The sequence below is a fragment of the Oryctolagus cuniculus genome, chromosome 8 (assembly GCF_964237555.1).
Source record: "Oryctolagus cuniculus chromosome 8, mOryCun1.1, whole genome shotgun sequence".
Taxonomy (NCBI): domain Eukaryota; kingdom Metazoa; phylum Chordata; class Mammalia; order Lagomorpha; family Leporidae; genus Oryctolagus; species Oryctolagus cuniculus.
This window is the reverse complement of record NC_091439.1, coordinates 65,412,985-65,428,158: the sequence shown is the minus strand read 5'-3', so window position 1 is coordinate 65,428,158 and position 15,174 is coordinate 65,412,985. Positions and strand designations below refer to the sequence as shown.

General features: G+C 46.1%; 2 protein-coding genes across 3 annotated transcripts in view; both read right to left on the bottom strand.

Annotated features, from left to right (window-relative positions):
* DNAJB14 (DnaJ heat shock protein family (Hsp40) member B14) overlaps nucleotides 1–10,359 on the bottom strand; it is a 53,262-nt gene extending 42,903 nt beyond the window's left edge. Inside the window, exon 1 of one of the 2 annotated variants that reach the window (XM_008267567.4) lies at nucleotides 9,707–10,359. In XM_008267567.4, coding sequence (XP_008265789.1) covers nucleotides 9,707–9,810 — 104 coding nt within the window. In that variant the 5' untranslated portion in view covers nucleotides 9,811–10,359. The remainder of the gene's footprint in view (nucleotides 1–9,706) is intronic. The other variant, XM_002716953.5, reaches the window with a different exon arrangement.
* An 861-nt stretch (nucleotides 10,360–11,220) lies between these two features.
* On the bottom strand, nucleotides 11,221–13,712 carry H2AZ1 (H2A.Z variant histone 1). Its single transcript, XM_051820147.2, has 5 exons — nucleotides 13,292–13,712; nucleotides 12,795–12,872; nucleotides 12,383–12,496; nucleotides 11,949–12,078; nucleotides 11,221–11,656 (listed from the first exon to the last, which is right to left on the bottom strand). Exons 1-5 carry the CDS (start codon nucleotides 13,292–13,294, stop codon nucleotides 11,595–11,597), a joined length of 387 nt encoding a protein of 128 aa, XP_051676107.1. The 5' UTR covers nucleotides 13,295–13,712; the 3' UTR covers nucleotides 11,221–11,594.
* Nucleotides 13,713–15,174: the final 1,462 nt, after the last annotated feature.

The window sequence follows — 15,174 nt, the reverse complement described above, 5'->3', positions numbered from 1 at the left end:
AAAGCCCCGGCCTGAAGCACCAGCATCCCATGTGGGCGCCGGTTCAAGTCCCGGCTGCTGCTTCTCCAATCCAGCTCTTTGCTGTGGCCTGGGAAAGCAGTAGAAGATGGCCCAAGTGCTTGGGTCCCTGCACTCGCATGGGAGACCTGGAAGAAGCTCCTGGTTTTGGATTGGCGCAGCTCCAGCCATTGCAGCCAACTGGGGAGTGAACCAGTAGATGGAAGACCTCTCTCTCTGTCTCCACCTCTCTCTGTAATTCTGTCTTGCAAATAAATAAAATAAATCTTTTTTTTTTTTTTTAAAGACTATTGGAGATGTCTTTAGGACTCAGAAACTAATATGAAGGGGCTCCCACTGATTAAAGATCTAAAGAATAACAATAATTAACAGTTTTAAGAGAATGAATGGGAACCAGCTCCTTTTCTTGATAACAGAAAAGCAATTAAGCATTTATCATGCTTTTTCTATATGAACAGTACTGCTGCAGAACTGTCAGATGGGTGAGTGGAAATGTCCCTTTATAGAAATAGTTGTTAATAAATGAAGACATTAATTCTTACAAAACTATGGAGTCAGATATAAAAATAGTTATACATTTAATATTTACAGGTGGCCACAAAGACCCTGTGCATGTTAGAAGTTATCTATGACTTTCCTTTCATTCTTAGCACAAACATGTTCTCAGCTGTTCTTCTGGACATATTCAAGTGAATTGCTGGGTATTAGACACTGCTAAAACAGGATCATATAGTTTTATATATTCAGCAGGTATGATACTAAAAACTTTTCTACAATTTCTACAAATTTATGCACAGGGGTTCTTCCTAACAATAGCTGCATGTATACATGAACTCACTTAACATTCTGATTCCATAGAGTAAAAACCTGGACAAGTTCTGTTACTTTTGAGACTCAAAACCCAGTTTCTTCACCTTAATTACAGAATGAAGGGCAGCAGGCATTTGGCCTAGCAGTTAAGACACTAGCCTCCCACACTGTAGTACCTGGTTCAATTCCTACCTACAACTCCTGACTCCAACTTCCTGCTACAGCAGTCCCTAGGAGGCAGCAACTCAGTTCTGGCCCCAGCTCAGTCCCAGATGTTGAGGGCATTTGGGGAGTGAACCAGAAGGGGAGAGTTTTCGCTTTCAAATAGTTTTTTAGTAGAATGAGGGGAGGGGGGTCTGTATTAATAATCACAAGATTTAATGCCCAAAAAGATTACAGGATTCAGTTCAAATACTGACAGGACAGAACTAAGGACACACTGGACATTTTTGATTTACTGTCTTAGCTGTCACATAAGATTTCATTTACAATAAGGTGTAGTATTACTAGTTGGGCAATAGTACTTACAAGTCATAATATATAAATTTTTGATTTTTTTAAAGATTTATTTACTTACTTTGAAAGTGAGAGTGACAGAGACAGAGGGAGAGACAGAGAGATCTTCCATCCACTGGTTCACTCCCTAGATGGTTGCAATGGCCAGCGGTGGGCCAGGCCAAAGCCAGAAGCTAGGAATTCCTCCAGGTCTATCACATGGGGCCATCCTCCATTGCTTTTCCCAGGCCATTAGCAGGAAGCTAGATTGGAAGTGGAGCAGCCAAGACACTATCTGGTGCCCAGATGGGATGCTGGTGTCACAAGTGGTTTTACATGCTATACTACAACATCAGCCCCTAAACTTTTGTTTTAATACTACACAATCTTATTTTGCGCTTTTGACCTTCCAGTCATACTACTTTGTTTGGAGTTTGAACATAATCCACATATAACAAGTATACTCCATATTAAAAGCCAGTAAAAAAAAGTTAATATACCATTAAAAATGTTTGTGAATTATCCAAAAATGAAGAACTCAGATCTGTTTTTATTTCATAAGTTTCTGCCACACAGCTATTAAAAATAATGTCCACCATCAGTTAATCTACTGAAAAAGAGGATTTTTTATCTCCTTACAAACTGAACACAGTTTTTATTTGTGATTAGAAAAGTAATTTACATGAGTTTTTTAAAAAGTAAAAATCACTTATAATTCTCACACAAGAAAAAAAATCACTACACCATTTTGCTACATTTAACCCCAGTGACTCATTAACTAACCTTCTAGCTTTTTAGATATTTTTAAACAAAAAATAGAATAACTTCCATGTTGACACCTTAATTTTCTTCAGTTGTTGATATGCTGCAAATATAATTTTTTTTGACAGGCAGAGTTAGACAGTGAGAGAGAGAGAGAGAGAGAGAGAGAGAGAGAAAGGTCTTCCTTCCGTTGGTTCACCCCCCAAATGGCTGTCATGGCCAGAGCGCTGCGCCAATCCAAAGCCAGGAGCCAGGTGCTTCCTCCTGGTCTCCCATGCGGGTACAGGGCCCAAGCACTTGGGCCATCCTCCACTGCCTTCCCGGGCCACAGCAGAGAGCTGGACTGGAAGAGGAGCAACTGGGACAGAATCTGGTGCCCCAACCGGGACTAGAACCCGGGGTGCCAGCGCCGCAGGCGCAGGATTAGCCTAGTGAGCTGGCCACAAATATTGTTTTATAACAGTAATAGAGATCCAGACACCAGTGCTGTGTCGCAGTGGGTTAAGCTGCTGCCTAAGATGCTGGTATCCAATACTGGAGCACCAGTTCAAGTTCTAACTGCTCTACTTTCAATCCAACTCCCTACTAATGCACTGAGAATGCAACAGAAGGTACTTGGGCCCCTGCCATCCACATTAGAGACCTGGATGGAGTTCCAGGCTCCTGCCTTCCCCACGTCCCAGCTCCTGCTGGTTAGGCCATTTGAGGAGTGAACTCATAGATGGAAGATTTTCTCCACTGTCTCTCCCTCTTTGTCAATTTGCTTTACAAATAGAATAAATCTTTCAAAATTAGAGCCATATCAACATTTTTAATAGATGTATATCATATAAACGCAAGGCAATTTATTTAACCAATTCCCATTAATGGGTATATATTCTTTCCCAATTTTTCCTACAGTGACAATTCTTATATATACATTTTGAACATTTAGTCTGGTTATATAAAAGCTTCATTTGTGAATGTTAACATAGAAAACCTTATAGATATAAGATTTTCATTTATTATTTAACATATCCTCCACAGTGAAGGGAATAAATTTAAATAAACAAGTATTATTCTAGCAAATCTAGACCTACACACACCACAAATACATGCAAAAAAATGTTAGGCATTATGGAATAAAAAGGATTATTAAGATTAAAAGGAATTTTTAATTCAGGGAAGAGAGTCACACATGAAGATATTTCAAAATGTTCATGGAAGGAGTGGGAGTTTGGCACAGCAGTTAAGTCTCCCAGCTTGAGAAACCTGTGTCCCATATCAAAGTGCCTTGTTCGAGTCCCAGCTCCTCCACTTTGATTGAGCTTTCTGCTAACCACTCTCAGAGCAGCAGGCAAGGGTCAGTACTTGCGTCTCTGCCACCCTCGTGGAAGATCCATACTGACTTCTAGGCTCCTGTTTTCAGCCTGGCCCAGCCCTGCCTATTATAGACATTGAGAGGTGAACAAGCAAATGGAAGATCTCTTGCTCCCTCTGCCTTTCAAATGAAATGAATATAAATAAATAAATAAATAAATATTTCTAAAAAGTTCAAGGAAGGGCCAGCGCTGTGATGTAGTGGGCTAAGCCTCCCCACCTGTGGCACCGGCATCTCACATGAGCGCCTATTTGTGTCCCGGCTGCTCCACTTCCGATCCAGCTCTCTGCTTATAGCCTGGGAAAGCAGTGAAGATGGCCCAAGTGTTGGGCCCCTGAAGCCCTGGGGAAGAGCTGAAAGAAGCTCCTGGCTCCTGGCTTTGGATAGGCTCAGCTCCAGCTGTTGCAGCCATTTGGGAAGTGAACCAGTGGATGGAATATCTTTCTCTCTGTCTCTCCCCCTCTCTCTCAAATAAATTAATAAATCTTTAAAAAATTTCAAGGAAAAAGCATAGGATTAAAAATTATGTATTGGAGGCCAGCACTGTGGTATAGTGGGTAAAGCCACCACCTGCAGTGCCACCATCCCAAATGGACACCGGTTCAAGTCCCGGCTGCTCCACTTCCAATCCAGCTCTCTGCTACGGCCTAGGAAAGCAGTAGAATACAGCCTCCTTGGGCCCCTGCACCCACGTGGGAGACCTAGAAGAAGCTCCTTGCTCTTGGCTTCGGATCGGTGCACTCCAGCCGTTGCAGCCAACTGGGGAGGGAACCAGCAGATGGAAGACCTCTCTCTTTCTCTCTCTGCCTCTCCTTCTCTCTTTGTGTAACCCTTTCAAATAAATAAAAAAATTGTTTAAAAAAATTATGTATGGAATTCAGAAGTTTTTTTGTACTGGAATAAACTTATCTTTAAATTCCATTTTCTCATGAACTTTCTGAAGTAACTTCACACAGACTATTAGGAAGAAATACGAAAAGACAGAAGAACTAAATGGTAACTAAGAATGGAATGAGCAGGTGAATCCAGATTGCAATTAATCATGAGGTAAGGCAATTATTTTCTGTTCAATATAGTTAAAACGATGGAAAAGAGACAAATATTACAGTGTCAACTCTAAGGCACCATGAGAGTTTTTCTGTATATTAATACATAACATTCTAATAGCACTTAAAATAATAAAATCTTTATGATAATCTTGTGATTATAGACAAGGAAACTGAGGCTTAGAAAAGGAGGGCAGATGCCAGAGACTGAACCATTGTTAGTGTCGACCAGAAACTTCACAATTCCACTAGAATGGAAGCTGCATGAGGACAAGGACATTATTCTCGTTCCTAGAATGCTGCTGGCACAGGGAGACATGTATTAAGTAAATATTGAGTAAACAAAGCCCCATTTTATAGATGAGGCTCAGAAGACTAAGATGTGTACCCAACTGCTACAACACTATTAGATTAAGGTTCACACCCAAATTCAGTATTCTTCAAACTGTAATGTCTGAAATAGTCTGGCTATGAGCTGAAATTTAAAAATCATTTTATAAGACTTAACTCAGTGCTATAAAAATAATTGTTTTGAATGTATAATCTGTACTCATTACCAAATTTTAATTAAGTCATAAAAAGAACAAAATTAGCCTAAAAGGAATATGTTGGATAATTCTCCAGATGTATCATAATTTAAAATTTTATTTTATCATTTTAAGTAAGACAAAGGGGGAAAGAACTCAGAATTTTTAAATAAATATAAGTTTTAAAATAATACAGCAAAAAAGGGAAGAAATACTTACGCACTTTCACATGAGGACTCTCTTGTTATTACACAGACAGATACTACAAATTATGTATTAAGCAATCATTAAAGGAGATGCAGGATGGCCTTTTTTTAAAGCGATAGCCCCCTCCTTTGATTCAGATTGTTACGATGTTCTTGAAATGAATAAAAGTGCTTTTCTTAAAATAAAAATCTATACTTTAAACTGTTCCCCAATTACTATCCAACACTAAGGAACTTGTATTTAAAATAAAGATGTAAAGCATTAAAACCATGAGGTTGCATTCCTCTGTGAAAGTCCAAAACATATCAGTAATTCAATAAATATAAAGTTTAAGAAACTAAAATGTAATTTTCTTTTTACCTACTGACATAGTTTTGCCAGAATATTTGTAGTTCCTTTGTGGTAACTCTTTATCATATATATCATCAATATTATCTAAACTTACAGTATGAAATACAATTCACCTAGAAGTCCACTGCAATAAGTAAACCATAAAATAATATTCTCAACTAAAAACATGGAGAGCAACAATGTCTTAGATCCATTTAGAGATGCAGTTTTCCTCAAGGAGAATTCTTGCCAATTTACTAAAGTGTTTTATCAATCAGACGTCTCACCTGGCAAGTGTTTTTAAGAGGACAAAAAATCCTGGAATTTCGCTAGAATGTAGTCTCATCTGTCCATCAGATGCTCCTCCACTTATGATGAGGCTACATTCCCCACAACCCATGTTAAATTAAAACAACTTACATTGAAAATGCATTTAGTACACTTAACTGACTAAACATCACAGATTAGTCTGCCTTAGAATGCTTGGAACATTTAGCCTACTGTTAAGTAAAATCATCAAACATGAAGTCTGTTTTATAATAAAGCATTGAAGCTCTCATGTAATTTGCTAAACACTGTACCGGAAGTAAAAAAACAATGGCTATACGGGTACAGGAGATACAGATTGGCATTTTGCAGACATGATCACATGGGAAAACACAAAACAAATATACCCAAAAATGCTCGCAATACAGTATGTTGCAGAGTGCCACTTGTTTCTCCTCATGATCCCACAGCCGACAGGGAGCTGTGGCTGCTGCTACCCAGGGAGAGAGAAAGGGTGAGGGTGAGGGTGAGGGTATATGAGGCGAGCTTAGGAAAAGATCAAAATTCAAAGTATCATCTCTACGAAAGGAAAAGTGGTTTCATGTCACCGTAAAGTTGAAAAATGGTTAAGTCAACCCATCATGGGTCAGGGACCATCCGTAAAAGAACAGTGAAAACTGAGCTGCAATATTTTCTTTTACCTATGTTAGTATCAGGCACATCCAGAGAACATTCACATTTCTGAGATACACCGGATTGGGGATAGTTGAGAGTAGGTGAAACTCAGAGATAAAAATTTCAAATCTCATTGTCACCAATAGCTTCAATTTCCTTCTACATTAAATCTTTTACAGAATCTCATACAAATGTTCCATATTTTTTCCTCCCCGACATTCTTAATTTATTCCAATAAATATCTCCTGAGCATGTTCTATGTAAAATATACTTTGTTAAGTATTTGCGTGTAAGTTTATTTCAGCTCCCATCAATCCTGTGATGACACCTTAATTTCACATACAAGGGGGCTTCAAAAAACTCATGGAAAATCGAATTTAAAAATAAAACAGATTTCCCACTAACTTCTTGAAGCCTCCTGGTCCCTGGTTACAAAGTGTAAAAAACCAAGTCTGCAGCTCAACTAAGGATTTTATGGTCTATCTCAGTCACACCCTATCCTTTAACTTGGAAATCACGGACTGCCTTGTGATACCATTAACTTTCATTCTTCTATCTTATTTTTCCTGTGTTCATGTTTTCAACAGCAACAACTGTCTCATGTTAATGATTCAAGTTGTTTGCAGGACAGAAGCATGACAATGTAAATTTGGGCAGGTTTTGAGAATTCTCAGATCCTCACACTCCAGATACCAAAATTAATTAGGTGCTTACTGTTGTATGTATTCCATACATTAACCCAGTTAATACTCACAACAGTACTATGAGATCTAGGAGATCCATACATTTTTCCCATTTTGTGGAATAAAAAGCTGAAGGCTACATTAAGATAAGGTGGAGAGCCAGACTTCAAAAGCCAAGTTACTCTGTCTAGAGTGTCTACTCAGTTAATGTTAAAACTGTCCTTCCAGGGCTGGATAATGACTAGATGGGATCATGTAGTCATGAGATTCATACAGTAAGGGGAATTAAAAAATAATTAACCCCTGGCAGTGACTTCTTGACTATGACTCAAAAGTACAGGCAAGAGAACAAAAACAGGCAAATGGAACACAGCAAATCATCACACTTAAAAAGTTCTGTGCACTGAATGCCACAATTAAAGACAGTAAAAAGAAAACCTACAGAATAAAACATCTACAAATATTTTATCTGCTAAGGGATTAATATCCAGCATATATAAAGAACTACAACTCAACAACAAAAAATAAACACAGGAGTTTAAAATGGACAAAAGACTTCAATCAACCTTTCCCCAAAGATGATAGACAAATAGACAAGTGTATGAAACATAACTAATCATCAGAGAGGTGGAATCAAAACCACAGGGATGTCATCTCACACCCACTAGGACGACTACAAATCAAAACCTCTCAAAAAGAACATCACTGATGAGGATGTTGAGAAATTGCAACCCTTAGGCACTGTTGGTGGACGTGTAAGATGGTGTAGCTGCTATGGGAAACAGTATAGTGGTTACTCAAAAATTAAAATTAGAATTACCATATGCTCCAACAATCCCAACACCGGATATATATATCCAAAAGAAATACAAAGATCTTTGCATACTCATGTTCACAGCTACATTAATTCACAATGGTCAAAATGTGAAAGGAATCCAAATGCCCATTCATGGATGAATAAACAAAACGTGGTGTGTATACAATGGATAATTTAGCTTTTTAAAAAAGGAAATGCTATCACATGCTTTAATATGAGTGAAACTTGGGGATATAATGCTGAGTGAAATAAGCAAATCACAAAGACAAATATTGTATGATTCTACTTATACGAGGTATCTAACACAGTCCAATTCATAGAAACAGAAAGAAGAATCGTGGTTGCCAGGGCTGGGGAAAGAGCCAAACAAGGAGCGGTTTCATTGGTAGAGTTTAATATTGTCAGATACGAACTTCAGAAGATTCCTTGCACAATGTGAATATTCTTAAAATTACCGAATTGTACTCTTAAAAATGGTTAAGAGGACAAATGTGAGTTTTTTTAAACCCCAACTTAAAAATGTGTTAACTTTTTACTTTCACTTCGTTTTCCTGTCCTCTCTGGTCCAGTTGCGCTCAATGGCAATGTAAAGCAAAGGGCAGAGAGACAAGCAAAAAGCACTAAGGCTACAACAAAGTACAACTAAAAATAAGAAAGCCGCAATAACATGTAACAGGCAGTCTCACCTTCTCATCAGTAATCTTAACCTTGCAAATACTTTGACTCTCAAGGGAAAGGACATCCCATTGGCAAGGCAGTAGAGTGTGGTGGCTCAAGGCCTTATGGAAGCTGAAAGCTCAGCTTCTATTCTGTGTGTGCCACTGACTGTTTTGTAACCTCAGGTAAGATATTTTCATTCATTCATTCACTCACTCATTCATTCATCCAAAACCCTGTTCTCACAAGAGTCAACCTGTTCCAGTGAATCCTGTACCTCTATATAGGATCGTTCTGAGGAGTCAATATAAAAAGCCAGGAACAACTCTTGGCACTTGAGTAAGTGTTCTTAGGTTGGCCATTATTACTCTGAAGCCTAGAAAGTAGGGCAATGAACAAGGTGAATGGAACTAAGCGAAGTCCAGGATCCCACCAAGGAAATTCGTCTAATTCATCAGTAATTATCAAATCAGACACCGTTTAGCAACTCATTCTGACTCCTGCTCATTCGTGCCACCTGTAAAAGACCCCTCTGTCTGCCTCCTACGGAAAAGCAATGTCATCTCAGGTACTCGGAAAGGTTGGCTTTGGGAACAGTTTTTCTAGAGAACCCAGAGACAGCGGCGCCTGCGGTGGGCCGGGAGAGTTCCCTGTTCCCCACTTCATTAGGGGCCTAGGCCTAATTCGGCGGTGAGGATGGCGGGGCCCGGGGGGCTGGGGGAGGCGGGGGCAGGGCCAGGCCATCTCAGGCGTCCGAATGTCAAGCCCCGCTCTGGAAAGGCAGCACGGGTCTCCGGCACGGACGGAAGGGGCCTCCGAGGCTGACAGCTCCCGCCCGCCGCCTGCGCACCGGCGTCCCGCGGGCAGGCTGGTGCAGAGGGAGTCCGGGGCAGCGCCGCCGAGGCGGGCGGGCCCCGGCTGGGCCGGGACGCCGGACTCCGGGGCCCGGCGGCGGGGTAGCCAGCGCGGGGGCCGCGCCGGCTGCGGGGGTCGCGGGGGCGGGCTGCGCGCTGGCCCCAGCGATGGGGAGGGGAGGGCCACCCAGGTCTCACCGCGGGCCGAGGGCAGAGGGTACAGCTTCTCGGCCTTCTGCAGGAAGCGCTGGGCCTTCTCGCGGTTGCCGGCATTCAGCGCCTCCCGGGCGATCTCCACACATTTCTCTGCCTCATCCCGGTTCCCCTCCATGGCTTGCGCCTGCTTCCGTTTCCTCCGGTAGCGCAGCGACGAGGGGCGGAAGCCGCCGCCGCGGAGGAGGTGAGGCCGGCCCGGCTTGGGGCGTGCGGTGGCAGGCGGGAGGAGCGCAGGGGACCGCGGCGGCGGCGGCGGCGGCGGCCCGGGCGGACGCGCGGGCCTCGAGCTCCGCCTCCTCACGGCGGCCTCCCCGCCCCCCGCGGGCCGCTACGGCGCGAGCCGCATCCTTTCCGGCCCCGGACCGAGCTGCGGGCCGTCCCGGCGGTCGGTGCGCGGCGCCCGCAGGACCCGGGCCGACCAGCCCGGCCGCCGCCGCGGGGAGGGGTTCCGCCGGGGCGGGGACCCGGCCGTCCGTCCGTCCGTCCGCCTCGGCAGCACCGCGCCCCCCGACCTCCCGGCGCGGCTCGCGCCGACGGGAGCCCGCCCTCGGCCGGGGAATGGAGTAGGGGGCCGCTGGTCGGGAGGAAAATTCCCAGGCCCCGGCGGCCCCGCCCCCGGCCCCGCGGCCCGGGACGCGGTGGTCAGGTGAGAACGCGCTGTCTGCCCAAACTCGGCGCTTCCGGCGCTCATGGAGAGCCCTTTGACTCCAAGCCCGGGGCTTATCTCACTGCCTCGTTTCTGCTGCATTCTCCTGACCTAGATGGCTCGCGACCGAATGGGCGGGGGGGGGGGGGGATACAAACTAGCTTAAGTCCAAGTTTGCCAATTATGTCAGTGAAAAGCAGCCATAATCCCGCGAGGCCAAAATAACGCAGGAACCAGTCCTTTCGTTCAGGTAACATCACTACTGGGAAGTATGTGGCCTGCGGGTCTCCTCTTTGGGGGGGAGGGAGGGACACTTAACGCCCGGTATTATTCACAATCCCTCAAAACGGAGAAAGACCAGATGTCCGAAGGATCCACTTAGTCCCACTGCAAGGTAAATTTTGACGTGGAGTCAACCTTCTGCCATGTTAGCTACTTAACCGGGACCTGTCAAAGAAATCTTTCATGAAATGGGAAGAGTTCATCCTCACGCATGTCAGAGCGCCTGGCACCCAAAGCACAGTGACACCTTCCAAATCATTCTGTGCAGGTGCAAGCCCACCAAGGCGGCCGCGCGCCAGAGCAGTGCTGTCACTGCGGCACAGCCAGGGTGAACGCTCAGCTCACTTGGTCCCTGGTCCCAGGAAACCCTAACCATCTCCAGCTCCTGCAGAACTTCTGAGAAATTCATAGCACATTATGGTGTAACACTACCTTGTACCCGGTATCTGACCTTTGTCGATCTACAGGTTAACAGTTTAATTTCTACAGAAGAAATGTGCCTAGTTACTGCTGGACCACAGTCAAAACAAGTTTCCATTACAAGCAAGCAAATTTAAAACACAACTAGTTTGGGAGATGACCTTTATTGAGCTTATCCACCTAAGTGGAAATAATGTCTGTACAAAACCAAATGTTTGTTACTATAACTTCTGCATCACAATTAAAATCCAAACAGTTTTTTAAAAACAGTCAACTCAATCAAAACCCACTACTTCAGAATCAATAGCTTCTTTGAAGCCACAGTAACACTTAAATATGGTTAAGACTTGAATGCAGAAATTTGGTTGGTTGGAAAGCTAATTAAACTTCCAACTTGCTCAAATAGAATTACAAAAAGGCAAAATTGTGTTTTTCACAGAGATACAGTCCACTGGAATCACCAACACTGGACAGTTGTTAGAGTATTTAGAGTCCTGAGATAACAAGGAATCCAGGCATCCTTTAGACAGTCTTCTGTTGTCCTTTCTTCCCAATCAGAGACTTGTGGATGTGTGGAATGACACCTAGGAGAGTGACAGATAAATTCTACTTTTAATGTAAGTACTTTCAAAACCACACAGTACTTTGAAACCAAGGCATTTTACGCTTCAACGTGCAAGATCTTTCAAAAAAATGTGAAGCTCAAAATACCAAAAACCCATTGAGTTGTTTACATAAACCAAATTTCATGACCCAGCCATACTGCATCAATGAAAACATTCTCAAATGCCCTCTGCTAGACTAAAATCTAATAGGAGTTAGAAGCCAAGGGTTTCTGTCCTCCGAATAAGGAAGAAAACCAACTTTATTACATACCACCACCAGCAATTGTAGCCTTGATGAGCGAGTCCAATTCTTCATCTCCACGAATAGCAAGTTGCAAATGACGAGGGGTAATGCGCTTTACCTTTAAATCTTTTGATGCATTTCCTGCCAGTTCAAGTACCTACAAGGCAGACGCTCATCAATCGCCTTTGACCAAGGTGCAAGGGCAGAATCAAAGCTTAAGGAACAGGAATCTGCCAGGTGTTCCCCCCTATCCAGGGGACACGCAATTACTGCCAGGAGCAGCCAACTCCTCCGGCTCAGGAGGCTCCCTTCCTGGACACCGGCTCCCTCTAGCGTCCTCCCGGGCTTCTCGCCGCGTCTCGGGCCTGGAGTCTTCTTGCATCACTTTCCTCCTTCCCTCCGGCCGCCTCCCCCGCCCCCCCCCCCAGCCCTGCCTCGATGATAGGCGTCCGCTCAGTTACCTCTGCGGTGAGGTACTCCAGGATGGCAGCGCTGTACACGGCGGCAGTCGCGCCCACACGTCCGTGGCTGGTCGTCCTAGATTTCAGGTGTCGGTGAATGCGGCCCACCGGGAACTTAAGCACACACAAACAAGAAACGCATAAAGACAGGGAGCCAGGGCTGGCGGGATCGCACGCGCGCCAACGCAAGGGGCCCGGACGCTGGTGCAGCCAGGCACCCTAGCATCCACACACGTGATCGCCGCCCCCCCCAACCTTATTTATCGTGTGGGCAGCCCCCAAGTCGCGACACCGCATCCCCAACGCGAAGACGAAACGCCCATCTAGGGCGATGATAAACAAGAAAGGGGGGTGGGAGGGGGTGTGCAAAGAAAAACGCCACGGTTCGCAGACTGCACGAACAACTACTGACCTGCAAGCCGGCTCTCTGCGAGCGGGAAACCGCCTTTGTCTTGGCCTTTCCGGAGTCCTTCCCAGCCTTACCGCCAGCCTGCGGCGCGCACACGCCCGCGAGCGGAGGAGGATCGGAGAATATAGAATTACCAGGGCGGCGCGCCCCTCCCCCACCGCGGCGCGTCCCCGCGCCCCGCCGGGGTCTCCGGCCCGCCACGCGCCGCAGGGGCGACCCCGCCCGCCGGCCCCCGCCGCGCGCCCGCCGCGGCCGCGCGCCTCCGCCCGCCCGCCCGCCGGCCCCCAGAGGCGCCGCGCGCGCCACCCAACCGTCGCCGCCCGCCGCGACAGCCGAGGCTGCTCCGCTCGCAGCCGACACGCCACCTCCCCCCCGCTCGTGTAAATCCCGTCTCCGCACGTCCCCAACCGTCGCCACTTCACCCTCATCCCCGTGGGTAGCGGGTTTCTCTCCCGCCGGCAAAATCCCGCGGAGTTACCGAGCGCCCCTGCGAACTTTACCATTTCGAATTCTGCGGAAGCTCAAACAAGCAAGGCAGAGAAAGGGCTAGTCTGACACACAGCGCGATCCCACCACCTACTCCTCCGTCGCACCGCGATTCAAACTGCGCTGTCTCCCGCCTTCCCCGCTGCCTTTATACTGCAGAATGTTCCCTCATCCGGGAACTCGGATTGCTCATCCCACCAATGGCTGCCGCCCGCCCTCGGGACGCGTCCTTGAGGCCTCAGCCAATGAGAAAACGAAGAACAGGGCGGAGAGGCGGGCGCTTCCAAGCTCGAGCCGCGGTTGGCGCGTGGGGAGGAGGTGGGGGAGGGCGGAGGGATGGGAACGGGGGAGAAGAAGGGCATAGCAGCGGGAGGGAAGAAACAGAACGAGGTGCGCAGCGCGAGCGAAGAAACCAGCAGGCTCAGTCACGTGTCTGGGAGGAGGAGCTGAGAGGCTCAGGGGAGGGGCGTGGGACAGCGCCCCCCGCCGGTCCCTTAGCGGGATTGCAGAGGCCACGTGAAGTCTCCTCGGGGTCTAGCGCGGCCCCCACCCCTAACAGCACCGCCTGGGTTCTCGCCGCCCGGAATCGGCTCCCCTGCAGCCTTCTTCCGGGGCCCCGGGCACCCATTCGCCTGCCGCCCTCCCAGCCCCTGGCGGCTGCGCTCGTCTGACAGGTGGCGCGACCGGGTCGGCCAGGACTCGGCCGTTTCCTCCCTCTGAGCTGGTTCCCAGCCGCCGGCGGATCCCACTTGAATTTCAGCGGAGTCCTCTCCTCCTCTTTCCCCCACCACTTTATGAAGACACCCCCGCACACACGCACGCACACACACGAGGTGGTTCTGTGACAACAGTCGGCGGAGCCGAGTTACCTCGCTGGGCACAAAAGACCTTTTTGTTCACGCGTGGGGAGCTTGGCGTGAGCTGGTATTTCTTTAGTCAAACCGTATTTTTCTGGTGTCTACAGGTCGGTGGGTTGTACCCACAGGCCGGTGTCTAGAGTTGATTTAGTGAAATCTCAGAGCTATTATGTGTCAACTTTTCTACACTAAATATTTCGCTGCGTGACAAATGTTCGGTAAATGTCAGTGGGGTAACTAACGTGATTCACAGGCAGTTACAGATGGTCCATGTAATCAATTGCAAATGGTGGGCTTAAAAAATAGTACTGTACACACAGTGCTATAATAATGCCAGCTACTTAGTCTTCCAACTAATAGATTAATAACACCTGTGCACATCTCCAGCTGTTTGGGAATATAATGTTACATGTTCAACAACTGAACAGTTGCAACTTGAAGTATTTGAAACATACATTCTAACTTTAGGTTTCAAGGTTTCAATTTGAAAGTTTTTTGTTTTTTTTTGGGGGGGGGATCAAAGGACATTCCTGTTTCTGGGATATAAATTCTAGTCTATCTTTTCATTATTCTCCTTGGAACTGAGGAGTCCTTGTGATGTCATCAATAGCAAGAGTTCATCAGATCTCCAACTAAATTGATAAGATGGCGATAAAAAGCTGTGAAACTCAATGTAATAGTTAACCTTGTCGCCAGTGAGGCTTCACTCAGAAACCAATATTAATGCCTTCTCCGATTTAGATAATACTCTCTCTGGGATGAAGCCCAACTGAAGAGAAATCTCTGTTGCCTCTTTGGATCGTGTTTGAGAGAATGAATGGATTCGGGGCAGGCAGACGTGAATTCTTCTGCTCTGCGGCCTCCTCACTGTGTCATCTGGGCGACCAAGCTTTGGGGGCTTCAGGTTCTTCTGTGGAAAGGTTATATGCCACCTATTTTCACAACCTGGTTGCAAGATTAAAGAAGGTATACACTGTAGAGGATAGTAGTGGACACACAGTAAGCACTCAGTAACTCCTGTTATCTTCTACACTAGCCAC